The sequence below is a fragment of the Pocillopora verrucosa genome, chromosome 14 (assembly GCF_036669915.1).
Source record: "Pocillopora verrucosa isolate sample1 chromosome 14, ASM3666991v2, whole genome shotgun sequence".
Lineage (NCBI taxonomy): Eukaryota > Metazoa > Cnidaria > Anthozoa > Scleractinia > Pocilloporidae > Pocillopora > Pocillopora verrucosa.
Genome location: NC_089325.1, coordinates 20,807,792 through 20,825,098, shown reverse-complemented (window position 1 = coordinate 20,825,098; position 17,307 = coordinate 20,807,792). Strand labels below are relative to the sequence as shown.

General features: G+C 34.4%; 2 protein-coding genes across 2 annotated transcripts; one reads left to right on the top strand and one right to left on the bottom strand.

Moving 5' to 3' along the window:
- The first annotated feature begins 350 nt into the window (after positions 1 to 350).
- Positions 351 to 13,900, top strand: LOC131775679 (F-BAR and double SH3 domains protein 2). The gene is made up of 19 exons (XM_059091800.2): positions 351 to 463; positions 538 to 635; positions 728 to 773; positions 3,009 to 3,088; positions 3,466 to 3,610; positions 4,622 to 4,684; positions 4,809 to 4,882; positions 5,620 to 5,683; positions 5,873 to 6,001; positions 6,214 to 6,336; positions 7,422 to 7,517; positions 8,153 to 8,284; positions 8,798 to 8,890; positions 9,389 to 9,440; positions 9,712 to 9,771; positions 10,066 to 10,247; positions 10,699 to 10,779; positions 11,199 to 11,391; positions 11,931 to 13,900. The coding sequence occupies exons 1-19, from the start codon at positions 434 to 436 to the stop codon at positions 12,686 to 12,688; spliced, it is 2,499 nt and encodes an 832-aa protein (XP_058947783.2). The 5' UTR covers positions 351 to 433; the 3' UTR covers positions 12,689 to 13,900.
- Positions 13,901 to 14,650: 750 nt separating this feature from the next.
- LOC131775680 (uncharacterized) lies at positions 14,651 to 17,248 on the bottom strand. Its single transcript, XM_059091801.2, has 3 exons — positions 17,091 to 17,248; positions 16,310 to 16,360; positions 14,651 to 15,832 (listed from the first exon to the last, which is right to left on the bottom strand). The coding sequence occupies exons 1-3, from the start codon at positions 17,172 to 17,174 to the stop codon at positions 15,722 to 15,724; spliced, it is 246 nt and encodes an 81-aa protein (XP_058947784.1). The 5' UTR covers positions 17,175 to 17,248; the 3' UTR covers positions 14,651 to 15,721.
- Positions 17,249 to 17,307: the final 59 nt, after the last annotated feature.

The window sequence follows — 17,307 nt, the reverse complement described above, 5'->3', positions numbered from 1 at the left end:
GGAAACAAGAACATTTAAAACACTTTTAAAATATTAGTAAGAGGCCAATTTAATTTCCACTATGCAAATTACGAAAAAAAAAGTTTGAGTATAAATTATAATTTATTTATATCCATGTTTACCCTTGTGTGTGACTGGGTATAATTTGGCCTCACTTTACTTTGTTGTTGTTGTTTTATTTGACTTTTTTATTTGGTTTTACGATATCTTCCTCTTAGTAATTTTGTTTTGAGTTAGTTTTGTTTGTTTGTCCTGTCCCCTAACCCAATGAGCCTTCTACTAGATATGTGAGCGTAACGGGAAACTGGTAACAGGTTGAAGTGTCTACGTCACGTAATTCATATATTTTAGCTGTCATGGCGGCCATAACTTGATCCAATTTATCTTCTTGTTTATGTTTTGCCCTTAGTGAACTGGGCTTAAACTAGCCATTATGACAACACAAAATCAGTCCCAGAAGAAGGTGAGACAATGTCAATCCAAGCGTTGTGGTGTGTGGCTTTAGAATAAGTTTATTCTCGTCACTTGCTTAAACAGATCAAAATTTTACAACTTCTTCGCGCGATTCAAGCCGAACAGCTTTCGAAATTGCAGCAAAAGTATCAACTGGAACAAGATCTCCTTGAAGATGTCAGGTGAGTCGAATTCTTGGCCGCTTTTATTGTCCTGTAATTTTCCAGAACAACATATGTTATGGCCTGTAATAAATTACTTTTGTTTTGGCTAGAACCTACACAAAGCAGAGGTCCATGATCGAGAGAGATTATGCACAGGTAAAAAAGTTATTTGACAGTTCTTATGTCTTCTTTTAGGAGAAAGAAAAATTTCAACAGACCAGGCGTTTGTAATTCTTGAGCTGATTATTAAAAAAAGTGCAACGAATTAGATAGCTTTAATTAAGCTCAAACGAGACAGTTGTGATTATGGTTTGAGGTCGGCGCGAAGCAACGTACTATCTCTACACAGCCCTCTTCCTTAGCCTGTTTTCCTCGTCTTTCCGTGCCGTGTTTTTTTTTTTTTGCACAGAACAGTTCGCCATTATTCTTTTTGCAAAAAGAAAAAATATAAGATAAAAAGTTAGAATTTAATTACGTAAATTATTTCTATTTACACTAAAAAACATTTATAAGCGTACGGCATGCATGTTATTAAATCCTTTGAAAATCAAAATGAAGGCTTTAGACTGATTGCCTGAGAATTTCGTTCAAGGAATTTTTATTTGGAGACGTTCTTTTTTGCAAATTTGCATTGCAACCCTGGCTGCTTTAATTTATACCACTGGATTCCAAGTGCAGCTCCTTGATTCCCTGAAGTAATTTGTAAAATTTTGAGGCTATTTGCACAAAATTAGTTTTTTTCTTGGCATGCATATAATGTTTTATTTAGAATTGTCTCCCACATCACAAATTTGTGAGTTCACGTGGTCAGATTAGCTATCTGCAGCAAATATGTAGTTGCTCTTCCTTCATGGTTATGTTTTGTGCATTTTAGAAATACTTGATATTGTTTGTTAATCTCAGTGAATCATGAAACGAAAATTGTACCAATCAAATTAATTTTAGCATGTGATCTGCCTTATATGAAAGGTGAAAATGAAAACACATGATAGTGTGAATGTTCATTTTCATTTGTTCAGGCAAATTGTTTTGTTAGTTCTCTGAGTAGCGTTATAATTAACATTTTTGAGTGTGAAATATTATGAAAAGTACACAATTCTTTTTATATGGTATTATATTATTGATAGCTAATTACCTTGGTAATTACTTCACATACTGCTCAAGTATTACAATATGCTTGATGTGGCATCAAATGGTAGATATTGCAAAAACATATATGGCATCTCATTTATGTTTGAGATAGGTAACAGTAATCTATGATGGCAGCAGGAATAGAGAAATTTTAAACTGAGGGTAGAAAGTAATCCACAGTTGCATTGGTTTTGCTTAACTTCACTCTACAACTGGTCCAGAAAACTTGGACCACTCTCCCAACCAATCAGATGAAAAACTTAAACCAATCATAACTTGGTTGCACACTTTAGGTTTTTCTTTCCTCAGATTAGCTGTTTGGATTACTTTGGTTTTACAACAATTAATCCGAAGTGCTCTTTGGGTGTTTTGAATCTGGTTTCATGAGGCATCTAAAAGCAGTACTGATTCCTTAGAATTTTTAAGAAATAAATAGAAAAGTGATATTTGCAAGAAATGACTTCGTGACATAAAAGAATTTGCAATAGTTTACAGTGGTCAGGATTTTTCACCAGGGATCTGGTCAGAGTTTGAAAATTAAAGACATTCTCATTTTTATACATTCAGCTTGAAACTTGTACACTTTTGATTTGCTGAAAATTCTATTTTTGGAGTTTTCGGAGTCACCAACAGATTACAATTATTCCAGGTCTCAGGTTTTCTGAGTGTTGATGACTCTAACTTTACTAGATCATAAGCATTGGAGTCAAAAGGGACAGTGGTCAATATTCTGTTATCAAATCAGTTGGATTGAGTTTCATGTAATTGTTTGTTTTTGTACCTCTGATTATGACACTGACTCCTGTGTGAATGGAAACTGCTTTTTTGGTCTGTTTCTCTCTCTACATTAGCAGCCTTTGAGTTCTAATGGAACCCTAGAAATTTAAGTGTTATAGGGGGTGGGGTTGGAGTGGAGCGGCATATTTGAGCCATACAACCAAAATGTGATGTCATTCTGGACTGATCTAGCTTGCAGAGGGTATCTGTTTCAACATACTACTGGTGGTATAATGTCCATTAGAGTAAACTACTAAAGGGTACTTTTCAAAACTGTATTAAAGTCTGTGCAAGTGAAACAGACATAAATGTAACCCAAGTGAGGTAAACCAATTCTCAGAGAAACAAGAATTTTTTTGGGTCGAGGAAGGTTTGCCATACTGTTATTTTGATTGCACTATGTCACTACAATATGCATTCAAAGATTTTTGTTCTTCTTTAAGGAATTTACCAACTTAGCATTCTCTTCTCTCTTCCCAATAGGCATTACAAAAACTCAATGCCCAATTTCTTCAGAAGAAAGAGCTGACTGCAGAAGATTTAACAGGAGAAAATGGAAACAAGTAAGCAGCTTTAGGTCACTTCTCTATACATTAAAGGTCAGCATTCAAGTCTTGGCCAGAGGCTGGGTAGCGTCTTAGCAATGAAATTAGGCCTGCCTCTCAGCAGCAAATATACCACTATTTGGCTATGAATGGGCAATTGTTAATACTTCCGGATAGTGTTATGGAATTTTACATTGATGGAAAATAACTATTAAGAATATGAAATCCTAAAGAGAGGGATTGTCAACTCAATAATTTTTTGCTTTTCTTTAATCAGACTTTCAAATGAGTTAAGAATTATGCTAGAATTATTAAGAACAGACTATTATCAATGTTATGCAGTAAGTAATATAAACAACAAGACTTTAAAGTTGGTAATTTGGTCATAATTGTAGAACCCCCCATGGAGTCTGGAAATGTTTGCTTGATGAATCAGAGAAAAAGGCCAAACAGCGGCTGGCCATGTCAGAAGAACTTCAGGGGCAGATGGGTGAAAGTATGAAGACTCTTAAGTCAAACAAAGTGCAAGTTTTTAAGAAGGTATTGCTAACAGTATATTTCATTCTTCACACATATTAGCAGAAGCAATTTCTTAAACTTAAGAAACAGGACTGGTATAGTTGACAAATTGAAAAAGATGTGCTTTTAGGCGCAATGAGGACAGCATGTTTCAACCTTATCTGTTCAAAACATTAAGCGGTGCACTTAAGCTTTGTGTGATGTTGAAACTAAATACATACTGGTTTGTTTGAGTACTGGTGGGAATTCTTTATACTGGAAGAATTCAGTGGGAAGAATAACATTGCATTTATTTAACCTTGGTCATTGGTAGATTTTATAGAAGAATAAGGCTGTTAGAACAAAGCTCATCAATGATTTAGGAACAGATACTGCATTGATTGTCAGTCACTTGCACTCTACCTTCTAAAAATAGCAATACTCCAACAAAAACAGGCAAGGTTTAAATCTCTTTGTGGAAGTGATTTTCTGCAGTGGACTAATTGGGACTTACTTGACTCAACCTCTAATTGGGGCTTCTTGGCCACTTTTTTGTCATTGTTACTTATAAATTAAATGGCTTAAGTTACTAGAATAGATCTGCACTGAAAAGAGTTAAGAGCAAGGCAAATAAGAAAATTTGTATTGAAGAAATGTAAAATGGTTTCCGTGTTTACATAGCCTGATGTAAACACGCGGGAGGTTGGGAGAACACAAGATAAGCGTAGGAAACCATGATGCAAAGCAGAGGAAACCACGACGCAAAGCGAAGGAAACCATGACGCAAAGCAGAGTGGTTTCCAGCTTATCGAGTGTTCTCCCAACCTCCCAAATGTTTACATCAGGCTATGTAAACATGGAAACTATTTTACATTTCTTTGATAAAATAACTAATGAAAGATGAACGAAAACTGTGTTTACATACGCTCATGTAAAATGGTTTTATGGCCAATCAGAGTGCGCCTACTATTTGAATTATTTTATAACATCTATTAAAACAATACTGTATAATAGTAAAATGTATGAAAATTTATTTGAATTCATTTTCTTTAGTGTCAAGAACTTACTCAAAAAATTCATGAGGAGCTTTTTGAGACTGTGCGTGAATTATCCAAAGTATGTATTACAAAATGATTATAATCACTTTAAATGATGTGATAATTTTTTTTTTTAATTTATCATTTTCAAGGAGTATTTGAATTATGTTCAACAGAATAGTATAACCATTGATTCATCTTAGGCTAAAAAGAGTTATGAGGAAATGGAAAAGTTGGCCCAGGTAGCGCGGGAACAAGCAGCAGATGCAGAAGACAAGTAAGTCATTTAAGTCCTCAGTGCCCGGAGATACTTTAGAGAAATGAATTAGCACTAACTTGTTGGAAGTAGGACCAAGCAGAATCCACCTCGGTCTGTAATCATACAAGTGTTTAAAAAATTGGATGACTGTGAAGTGGGAGTGCAATCTCTCAATAGTGAATAGGATTACAAACTGAAATGGATGACACTCAATCCTGTTACCAATTGCCTGTAAAACTTAAAAATACAAAATTAATGTAGTTGTTGAAAGAATAGCTTGTAATTCCAATTGTTTAACCCTTAACCTCAACAATCTCTGAAAAAATCACAGCGAAAAGCAGTGAAATGTTTGAACACTCTGAGTTATTGCTATGGTTACTGTCAGTCATAAACTCTGTGTTTGGTGGATTTATTTGAATAAACTCAATGTGATCAGCAGATGTAATGGTTGGATTATAAGTGCCCGATTACAACTCTACAGAATACTTTGTGAAAAAAGAAGCTCACTAAATTATATTTGAGGGAATTGTAACACTGTAACTGTAATTGTCCACTGAGATAGTTAAAAATAATATTACAAGTTGTGAAATACTGCTTGTCAAATGAGAATGATAAATTCAGAATGAAGTCAATTTCTTTGCTTAGTTCAAGGAAAATGTTTAATTAATGTTCATAACTGCAAATTACACTACTATATTTTCCTTTTTGTTAATATATATTGTGTTGTTGACAAATTGATTTGTTACTGTTGACAGGCTTAAAAAGAAAAATGTGAAGTTTTTCCAGTCCAAGCAATCATTGGAAAAAAATTTAAGCAAGGTATAGTGAAAAGAAGATAATTTCATCTTATCACACTTAAAATTTTTTTTTGTAACTTGTGTTACTGACAATTGCTATCAATAATGAACACTTATCTAAAATTAGAAATTCAGAAACTTAATATCAATTAATGGACAATGTTTTACATCGTTCTGTGCAACAAACATGACTCTCACTCTTGTTTCACAGAGCTCTAGTCGACGTGAGATATGCGAAAGAAGGACAGCAGTGGCTAGAAACGAATACATCCTATCACTTGCTACAGCTAATGCACACATGACAAGATACTTCTGCAAGGATTTACAAGAAATAATGTCTGTAAGTTGATTTCTGTGCTATAGCATCACGAATAAATGCATGCATATTTTGATATTACAAAAGGAATGACCCAAAGATTCAGGGTTATGTTTAGAGGTTCTCAATAATAGAGACTTACCAAACTATTTTTTTTTTTTTGGCCCTGACATTTCTTCAAGGAATAGCATGTTCCATTACATCATTTCATTGATTTTGCAACTGTTTTTATACAGACTCTAGAAGGGGATTTGTTTGACCAAATGAGGGGATTCCTCACTACTCTTGGCCAAGTTGAAGTAGATGCAAGTAGGGCTGCAATAACAGGTTTTGAAACTGTGGTCTCTAATGCCAAAACAGTAAGTGGTATAGGTTTTATATGATACATTACATTGCATACTCTTAGGCACCAACAAACCACTTTGATGGTTTGTTCTAACCTGTATCATACATCATCATGCATTAAAATTCCAGGAAATTGTTTCATCAGTGTGAATATGGTAGTTGGGTATCACTTGGTATGTGATTGTTGCTTTTATCACCCTTGAGCTTGCTATGTAGTTCTTTTACATCAAATTTCTCGGTAAGACTACACAGTGTAGCAATGTTTTTGATTAAAATTTCTCATGCAGCATTTTATTAATTTTTTCTGCAAGGTTGTAATTTGGCCATATAGTACCATTAGTTGAATAGAAAAGTTTCTCCATGATGTGTTTAGTTATCAGAGTGATAACTGTGTTCTCTGAGTTCATTCTTTTCATTTCTCATTTCAAAAGCATAAATAAATAACCACTTTGAAAGTTAGTGCTTTTCATTCAGTGTGTGACTGTATCACTGAAAAAGAAAAAAATGAAAGTTTCATATTCAGTGGCTTTGATAATGGAATTTCTCCTGGCTGAGAACAAAACTTGACAACTGGAAGATTGCCATAGGCCAATTTTAGGCATGTACCTGAGAGATTTCTTCTGTTGGTAAGGACCAATTCAATAACTGAGAATTTTGTTTATTGAAAACTATACCCACTGTTTGTTTTTGTAGTATTTGAATGCATGTTTTCATCTTGAGCCTCAACGCCAACACACTTTACTATTCTTATTCAGGGATTGTCAATCCTTTTATTTTCATTCATCAATAAAGTTGACTTTTCTTGTCAGTAAAGGGCTATTGTGGTTATAAGATAAACAAAATAATACATGTTTGCTTGTAGATATGAAATTTCTCTTTTCATGTTCAACTCAATATCTTAGTCGTTCACTGTGCTCACTCTTGAGCTATTGAGTTAAACACTTGAAGAGAAATTCCATATCCACACATGCTCATGTACTATTCTCTAGTTATTATACTTACTTGATATCATAAGCTAATGGACTGGTATTTTATTATTTTTTTTATACCTATTTTTTCTAAACAATAATTTAATGTCTATTTTGTGTTTAATTTTCAGATAAACAGAGACATATCTCTTCAATCATTTTTAACAAAAAACAAAGTATTTTCAGAAGTTGTTCAATATGAATTTGAATCCTGCAAAAATGATAAGGTAACTTTTTGTTTAGTCAAATGAACAGTCTTTTTTTGTTAGGAATTGAGGATGGCATTGACATAATTAATATAATTGTAATTGACACAAACAGTTCAAAAATAGAAAACTGCTTTACCGTCTGGCTTAATTACTTGCCTCAAAAATGTTTGAGCTCCTTAGCCTCAAATGTATTGTAAGATGTATTCAACATCCCACCATCTGATCGTTTTCCAACTAGAGTAATGAGTTAACCCTTTCACTCCTAAGATCTCACTAGTAATTCTCTCTGCTGTCTCCCATATGATTCTTATTAAGTCAGTTTGAAGAATTTTGTATTGGATCAACCAATAATTATCTGATTGATATTTTGCTTTATTTTTTTCACTTTTAAGTACTGCTTGGTATTGTATGATAGGGTATTTTAAGGAGAAATTGTGTCTTGGTCTCTTACGGTAGTTAAAAGTCTAGAAGAAATTTGAATTTTACTAGATCTTAGGCTTTCTTCTCCTTTGTAACTAGAAAATAATAATTTTGCTGGCTAGTCCCCTTCTTTTATTTCCTGCACTGTGCTATAGTCTTTGTTACTTCCTTGCTCAAAACATGTGTCTTGGGTTTTATATGACCTGGATAATTCTTTTTTTACCTCTTTTCAGGTAAGACAGCTAACACTTGAAAAAAATGCTGGCCTTGTACTCAACAAAGAAGCAAGAAAGTTGGCTATGAGACTAGCGAAGGATCAGACAGCCTTGAAGACAAAGGTCAAGCAACTCCAAGCTGTTAAAAATGTAAGCATGTGATAACCTGACTGGGTATTTAATGCAGTTCTTTCAAACAGTTAAACAGTTAAAAATGCATTTTCCTTCTGTTACTGATTGATTAAGATAACTGGTTCAAAACAATGAAAAGTAGAAAAAAAACTGGAAAGAATCACAACATAAAAAATTATGTGTTTCCTAACATATTTTATGAAAAAAATAATTATTAAAAATTGCATGAGAAAGGTTAAATACCATCAGATACTTTATGAACTAGTTGGCAATGATATATGGTTTGGATGTAGTAGATTGAAAAATGAACAGATTGCATTTGGTAGGTAATGCTTACCATATATATTAATATCACTGAAAAGCATTGAATAACTTCAGTCATTTTATTATATATGTCTTGAGAAAAAGCTTTGTTTCTTACTCCATTTAATGACCCCATGGAGAAATTAAGGAAAGAAGTTACAAAAATGATGGTTGTGATACCTGATTTATTAAACAGGCTGGCTGTCATTTTAATTCATTTTGAAATAGGGTGAAGATGCAACCTTGCCATCTGCAGGAGAAGGAAATCAAGAGGTTGAACAGAGTCCAGAGATGCTGAAGGAGAGTATTAGACTAATTGAGGTGGGTCTTATACTCTCACTATACCTGTAATAATAATACATACTTCTTACTAACTGAGTTTGAGGTCCACACTGTAAGTTATTAAGTACCAAGTTTTTTTCTGCTTGGATTTGTGGTCCAAGAATGAGGTGTGCAGGCCATAGATCTGGGTGGAAAAATGAGGTTCCATAACTTGCAGTAAGGACCAGGGTTATGTGGGTAATATTTTTTGGGTTTCAAGGGGGGAAAGTTTCAATTGAAACAAACTTTTGTATTTAACTGGGGGTACAGTGGAACACAGTTATTGTTCTGCTAGATTTACCTTGGGCATGGGGCAACTCATGCATGAGGGAGACATTGAGAATTGTTGTGTGAATTGTTACTTTAAAAGTTGAACTGATAACAGTTGAAATGATCTATGAAACAGAGACAACATATGTGGAAAGTGTGTAGCATCAGTGACATCTTGTTTTACATCAACTAAGGAAGCAGTTTCTATTTACTTTTACTTCTTTTTAGACAAGCAAGTTAAAAACAGAGGCATGTTTGGAAGTCTTGCGAGAGGCTGGAGGTACTATTTTTAACAAATTGAATTGATTTCAACAAGATAGTGACTGCCATTAAAAATAGTTAGTTGTTACTACCCATTTTGTAAGCAATCAGTTCAGTATACTTCACAAAATGCTATCTCGGCAATGCCTTGTGATATTTAGTCAAGACAGCCTAGAAGAACTTTGGTTTTGGTGGATGAATTTTTTTCAAATGAGCTGAGTAGCAATTGAAGTACTGTTCAATATACGGGCATTGATAAATTCACTGATCTTTTTTTTTTCTGTCAACAGTTAATGTGGATGAGTGGATGAAGAGTGCTAATTCATTGTCTCCAAATGACATGGATACTGGTGAGTTTGTCTTCAATTAGTTCTTTGAAATTATTTAAGGCATGCCATCTGCAAGTTTTTCTTAAATCACAGATCATTTTCAAGTTTTCTTTCATTTCAAACTTGACAATATCTGAAGTAATAAAGGATCTAGAAGTAATTTTCTTGCTCTTGTTTTTGGTTCGATGTACTTAATGTATGTGAAAAATCTTCCATAGTAACTGAGGGAGTGTTAACAGCCATTGTTCTTTAACTTTTTGTTCCTTTAGAATATGATGATGATTTGGTTTTTCATGTTTATGTCCTTTATTTCAGATTTTCTTGGAAGTGACAACTCTTTGAACTCATTCAATGATGATTTTGGTGACACATTTGATGATGATTGGGAAGATCTTGACGACAATTTCACAGCAGATGACTCATCAGATGAAGATGCACAAAGTGTCTCATCCAACTGCTCTATCCCACTTTCTTGCATTGCCTTGTACAACTATGAGGTATGCAACTCACGCTTTTCTTTACTTTTTTACGTAACACCCTTTTTCTTGCAGGATTCACAAACTAATCCTCTTGATTGATGATCATGTATTTCTCTGTAGGGTTGTTTTTGTTAATTTTTATGTTTTTGTCATATCCCTTAATGTAAAATTACAATTACTCAGGATACTGTTTGAAAATTTTTATAAAATAACTGAGATGTTATGTTTGGGTTGATTGGTGAAAACCCACAGTTGTTTACAAAATTTCTCTACATCACTCACTTGCCTCTTTCTTCTAACCATGACATCAGAACTGGCTGAGATGTGAGCTCACACTGGGACTCCCATTTTCTTTTTCACATTTCCCCCGACAAATGTTCAAATTCCTTTTTCTTTCCTGTCAAGTTATCAATAAAGATTTGACTTTATGAAGGGTGCATTTATTGATCTTTGGTTAATGTTGTTGTAGGCAACAGATTCTGATGAACTGTCCATTACAGAGGGAGAGGAACTAGAAATCTTAGAAAAAGATGGTGATGGGTGGTGCAAGGTGACAAATTACTGTTAAGTCAATAACATGGCATCTGACAATGATCAGGAAGCACACTGGCTTAACAGTTATGCAGAGTTGAGAGGTCTAGGTTGAAGACCTGGCCAGGTTTTTGTGCTGTGTTCATAAGCAAGAAACTTCATTCTTGTATTGCCTTTCTCTGCCCAGGGATATATATCCGTCCATGCAAACTGTCTTTATATTTTGAAAGGGTGGGTGGGGGGAAGGGTTAACCTTCAATGGACAAGCATCTCATTGAGGGAGGGTACCTATACTCTCAGTCACTTCTTGCCATGGAGAGCAAGATCACCTCTGATTCTTCATTGGCCACTTGGCTCCACTGTACACTACTTGTCGATTGGATGTTAATCAAACTGAGGAAAACGTTTTAATTTCTCTTTATGAAATTCTCATGACAGGGTAGAAACAAAACAGGCAAAGTAGGATATTTCCCTGAGTCATATGTTGAAGTTGGATCAACAGCCAATAATTCTGCCAATCAGATCACAGCTGTTAGCTCTCACACAGATGGCCATCATCAACTGGATGGGTCACCATCTAGTGTTTCAAGCCTAGCACAAGCACTGTCTGCCTCAACAGCAACAAAATATGGTAAGTTTCTTTTTCTTGATGTATTGTCTTCATTGAAAATCTCAAACATTTACTAGCCTGGTAAACATTCCTCTTGACTCTGACATTCCTCTATGCCTTCCTATGCCATCTTAACATCTATGGTGATGCCCTTAAAAATATAAGGCCCTCGAAGTGGAAGCTGAATGAGCTGCTATTAAGTCAATGTGTTAATTTAATAATTATTTCAGTCTATTCATGCTGTTCTGTTTTTTCCTATTAACCAAGCTGGTGGGTGATGGAGACTGCCCTAGGTTTCTCCCCAGTCATGTAGTCTGATCATGGTCATGTATTTGTACAACAGAGTGCATTTCATGGCTTTTCTTAAATGGTATTTGGCTTCATCAACAGATTAAATTCATTTAGGCAAAATGTTGTTTTGTTCTGAGCTGGCAGTTTCCATCTTTCTCATTACTCTGGAAAAAATTATGCATTTCTAATAAATAAAATCAGTTTTCTAGGTTTGTGGTTACTATTATCTCTATGTAACTGAGTATATATTCTAACTTTTTTCTTGAAAGCTTGTTACGTCAGAGCATTATATGATTATGAGGCAATGAGTGACGAGGAGCTATCATTCAAAGAAGGTGATATCATTGGAGTGTTACAGAAAGATGACAACAATGTTGATGATGGATTCTGGTATGGTGAGTTCCAGGGAAGGAGGGGTGTTTTTCCATCCCTTGTGGTGGAAGACTTACCAGATGGATTCCAAACAACAGACACAAACATGAATGTAACAGACTCCTTGCCAACAACTTCATCCAGTAACACTAGAGCTGGAGATTATGTAACATTGCCATTAGAGTACAAGGCTAGTACTGCACCATCTGTGCTAAGTGCATTACAACCTGTGAGAAAAGCCCCACCACCCCCTACTGCTTCTCCGCAATTCCCAAGGAGCACAACTATGGCCACTGGAGGTGGGAGAGCTTTACTACCACCTACTGATCGCCAAAGAGCAAGAACTGAGAATTCTACTTCTATGAAAAAACCAGATACTTCAGCTTTTTCAAGGAGTTTGTCACAGAATCCATCACTTCAGTCAAAACTGTATGAAAATATAAATCAGTTGGCACCTTCTTCATCAAAGCCTCCTGATTATGTCAATGTCACAGATCTTCCATCAGCAAGAAGGAATGGTCCATCCTCATCAGGAAATAGTTCTCTAAGTGCCCCTAAGCCTATGGCCAGATCTCGTCGACCAGCCCCACCCCCAAAGCCTCCTCCACCAACTGCTGCCAGCAGATCTGTACACAGATCACAATCTTATGTTTAAAATTTTTTCATCTTCACCAAAAGATTAGTAATTTTTATATTCTTTTATAATGAAATAGCATCTATTAGACCTCTGTCCATAGACAACATCTCAAGAGTTTAAAATAAATCCAACCTGAAACAAAGCATCTAAGATAATTTTGGAATAACAGATGGTTGCTGTCTTGAAAACTCTTTGTTTCGATTGGCTGTTGGCTTTACATCACATATGAAAAACTTTGCATCTGTTCTTTGGAAGAGAGTTCAATTTTTTAGCTGAATTAATCAAAGCAAGATTTGTGAGAATTTACATGTAGTAGTGTGTTGATTTGCATAACTCAGCCCCCATTCCCAAAAAAAAAAAACATTCTCTGTAATGGAAGGATGTAGTTGATGAAATTTGAACTCATTAATATTATTAATTCAAACAACATGTTTAAAAAAATTGTCAAGTCAAATAATATTTATTGCATAGAACCTTGATTATTCAAATTTAAATTACTTCATCAAACTGGACAGTTGATAATCAAATATCCAGCTCAAAGTTAATTTTCTTTCAAGTTATATTTTCTGTGGGAAATGTTATTGAAATTGTATCCATTCCAGACATGATTCTCCATGCAGCAGTGCAAAGGAGGAGCACCTGCTACATCAATGAGCAATTCTTAGCACATATTTTTTTTGAAAAAAAATTAAGGACTGCACTGTGTTTCCTTCTCTATTCTTAACTCTCAGAAAGCATCTATTGAAGGGGCCTGTATAAGGTGCAAAAGGTATAATGAAGACAGTCTTGGTTCACATAACAGGGTTATGTATAGCTCTCACTTGATATTTCCTGTTCATCATCTCTTTATGTAGGGACTTGAAAGATTACAAGTGAACTTTTACTGGTCCTGTTAATTCAAATTCAAATGCTAAACTTGCCTTTATATCTTACTTTTGGCATATTTATTTTCTCATGCTATTAATTGAATGGTACCAATCAGAACCAGCCTTTCAGGGCAACATTTATTTCCAATGCAATGTGGAAAAGAATTATATATTTTCAATTAAACCAAAATGACATGGATTAGTGAAATAACAGTTGCAATAATTTTAATGATATACTTGTTTTGTTTTTTTTTTTCCCTTTCTTTCTTTTTTCTGGGTAACAATATGTGTAGTAACTGTCATGTGAATCTCCAAAAAAATTTTCTTATGATAGGAGGCAGTTCTTGATATATTTAAGCACATTTCTATACAAAGTTCAATAGAACTATAGTACACTTAAAATTACTAATTGTAAACTTATATATCATGGATTATTTTCTCACTATTAGCCAATAGTTTTTCACTTATCCAACGTAATTTATACTGGATTTGATTTGTGGGCAAAGGTTACAGAATTTATCAGAATGCTGTGGAATATTGTTAGTAAACTTGGGAAAGTATATGAAGTGTATCCTGTGCTAAAAGTTAGTCTTGAAAATCAGCTGGTCTGATTTTATTGCCAGGGTTGCAAGAGATTAGCTATGATGGTGCATGGATATACTGAGAGAACTTTTGACATCAAAATAGTAGTAGGTAAAATATATTAAAGTTCACACAGCAACCGGGTGGACAATCAGACATAGTAGGTAGTTGTTTTTTTTTTTTATGTAAAAGGCAAGGTGGTAATAGAATGAAAGAGGATTACTACTGAGATAAAATAAGTGTTTAAATCGTAGCTGCAAACAATGTGATTTTTCATGAAATTCCAGAATCTTAGGTAAATCTTGACATACTACTTGAAAATAGTGAAGTATCATGAACATTTGTCCCATGACAAGCTCCATTACAATGTGGACCATGAAATTTTGACAGAAGACTACTATTTTTCTTTCAGTTTTAAGGTCAACCGATTGTACATCATCCAATGGTATACTAGTTGACCTCTAAATGGAAAGAAGACAAGTAGAATGAAGTTTAACATCATGATCCTCTTTTTACAGTGTAATGGCCTAAATCTTGAGGCAAACCATGGTACTGTAATATTTTTACACTTCATACTTATTGATAACCTCTAATATTTTCTATGATGTTTTGGTAGTTCATATTTCAATAGGAACTCCTCAGATATCAGTAACTGTTTCCCCTAAACTGATTATGGCACAGGCAATCTTTCGCATTATTCTTTTTAATCTAGCAGATTGCAAGTGACAGGCAATGTTATATTTCAGTGATAAATTCTTAGCCTTGTTTACAAATAATACAATCACCCATTTTACTCACACACAAGTCTTTTTCTCACAACCTCTTAAAAATCTGTCATTTGAAGTAGTATCTCTACAATATTATTGTGTAATGAACAAACAGGTCCTTGCTTTACTTGCTAAGCAAATGCTCTATAATTAGCGGTATGTCAAATTCACTGTCTCTGTCCAAGGAAGTGATAAATATAAGTTGTAAATTGTGTAAAGCTATCTGGTTATCAAAAACAGTAAACTTGCAATTTGAAAAGTGATAAAGTTATTGCTTTGTGTAACTTTACTTTTTAACTATTACTAACAGTCAAAATTGCACCACACAAGCTTTAGCTCAGAGAGCATAAGCCTCATCACAAGCAGATGCTATTTCACCAATATATCTAGCAAAAAATTGCTAAGAAAGCAGTAGACAGACAGACTGGATTTAACATTTCCCCCAACTTCTACTGAAATCAGTAGTCACGTCAGAAGACATAACCTGACAGTCAAAAGTGAGGTTTGTCATTCATAATCACTCCTAAAGGCATTGGAGTGTGATTGTTCGGGTGCACAGGTCATTAAAACAACAGTCACTGGTGATTGTGACAGCCATTTTAAAGTAGAAATTTACAATACTTCTTCCCTAGAATCTGATGACAACTTTCACTCTGGCTCAATGTTGAACATTTCAGTCATTTGGAGACAAAGGACTATTCCCTCCTTGATGTTCACACTGGAAAACATCTTGATAGTCCAAAGGTTAAACCATTTACTGAGTCACTTAAGTGTGGTTGCTGATTCCAGGCTCACATTGTGAAACTATCTCACTTTGAAAAAAAAAAGTCTTTTTGTCATCCAATATGAGGAGTCCTTGTAACTGTTTGCTGTCTGTCCACAAAGATCCTGACTCTGTTTTCTTCTAAATTGCGAATAACAAAGCTGTTTTCAGGAATGATTTGAATCTGTAAAAAAAAAATTGAATCTAAATGTGAGATTCATGTCAGTAAAATTTTTCAGCTTAAGTACCATTTGAGCCATGGGAAGATGAATCCTCCAAATATGCCTTGCTCCTAACTTGTGATATCTCAGTTGGTAGCAGTGTCCAGTTAGTATTTGGGAGGCACAGGTTGGAATCTTGTCAAAGCCTGATTTTTTCAAGGTTATTTCCTGAAATTGTTCAACTTGCAACTCACCAACAAAGATAATCTCTGCTTATTATCATCCCCAGATCAAATAAATCATACTTCATTATTAAATTGTGATATATTTTTCTTTGTATTTCAACTGCTGGTGAAAGATTTGTATAAACGTGAAGTTATATTAGAAAGCCACGGGTCATCTTGAGGGGAGGGGGGGCACACCTTTTTTCACAGTTAGAAAATGTTTTGGCTTGTTAAAATTTAAAGCTTTTTTTCATTAAATTATGAACATGTATTTACTTTTAGTCCTGGATGCTCCTTGTCAATGATTGTAGTTGCCTCTTCAGCATCCTAAAAAGAGATTTATTTTATTTGGAAACTTTTCTTCTTAATGTATTAATCAGCATTAAAATAATATATTTTTTTAATTTTAATCATTTTTTTTCCAAATTTCAAAACTTAAGACAAAAAATATTTTTATTATAAAATGTAATCAGGGAGGTATGTGTAATTTAAGAGAAAAGAAAAACAGAAACTTTTGTCATAACTTATATCAATAATTTACAGCCATTTTACCATACTTAAACATACGGCCACAGATCAAAGTTCATCTTAATGATATTTCAACGTCACGATACCGAAAGCAGCTTGCGTTTACATTCATCAAAATGAGATAGAAAAAGAATTTAAAGATTTTCGAGCCACCTCTTTAAACGGGAATCAGAATTAAGCTTGGAGTATCAGTTGATTGTTTAGATTTACCCTACATCGATATTGAATGCACTGACTGTATTATTTTCTCGCCGCGTGCCTGATGCTCATGCTGCCACCATGCATGTTTCATCGTCAATCATTAAGTTATCTTTATCATAGAGAGGCTACGACAACACTACTTGATTCACCGGGAAATTTGAACTAAAAAATTAAACGTTTCTGCTATTTGAAACACTATCTCCTCACCACAAAATGATACAACCACGCAAAGCTTTTATCTATGCTCGTTTTCACGCAGTGCATTTCTAGCCAAACTTTTGGTTCCCATGTCACCAGTTGAAAAAAATTCAAAATTAAAGTATGTTACCTTTCCAACAAGTTCTGGCCATTCTTTCTTAGGAATTCTTTGTTTTTGCTTCCATCTGAATAATTTATTTTTAAGAAAGGACATTTTAGGCTCGAATTTTTGTACGAAGTCATTCGCATAAAATCGATGTAAACAAACACAGAGGCTGGTCTCATCCTGATAACGAGGCCCCTTTTGGCGGGAAAGGGAACACGTCCTTACACCTCCCCCGTTTCAT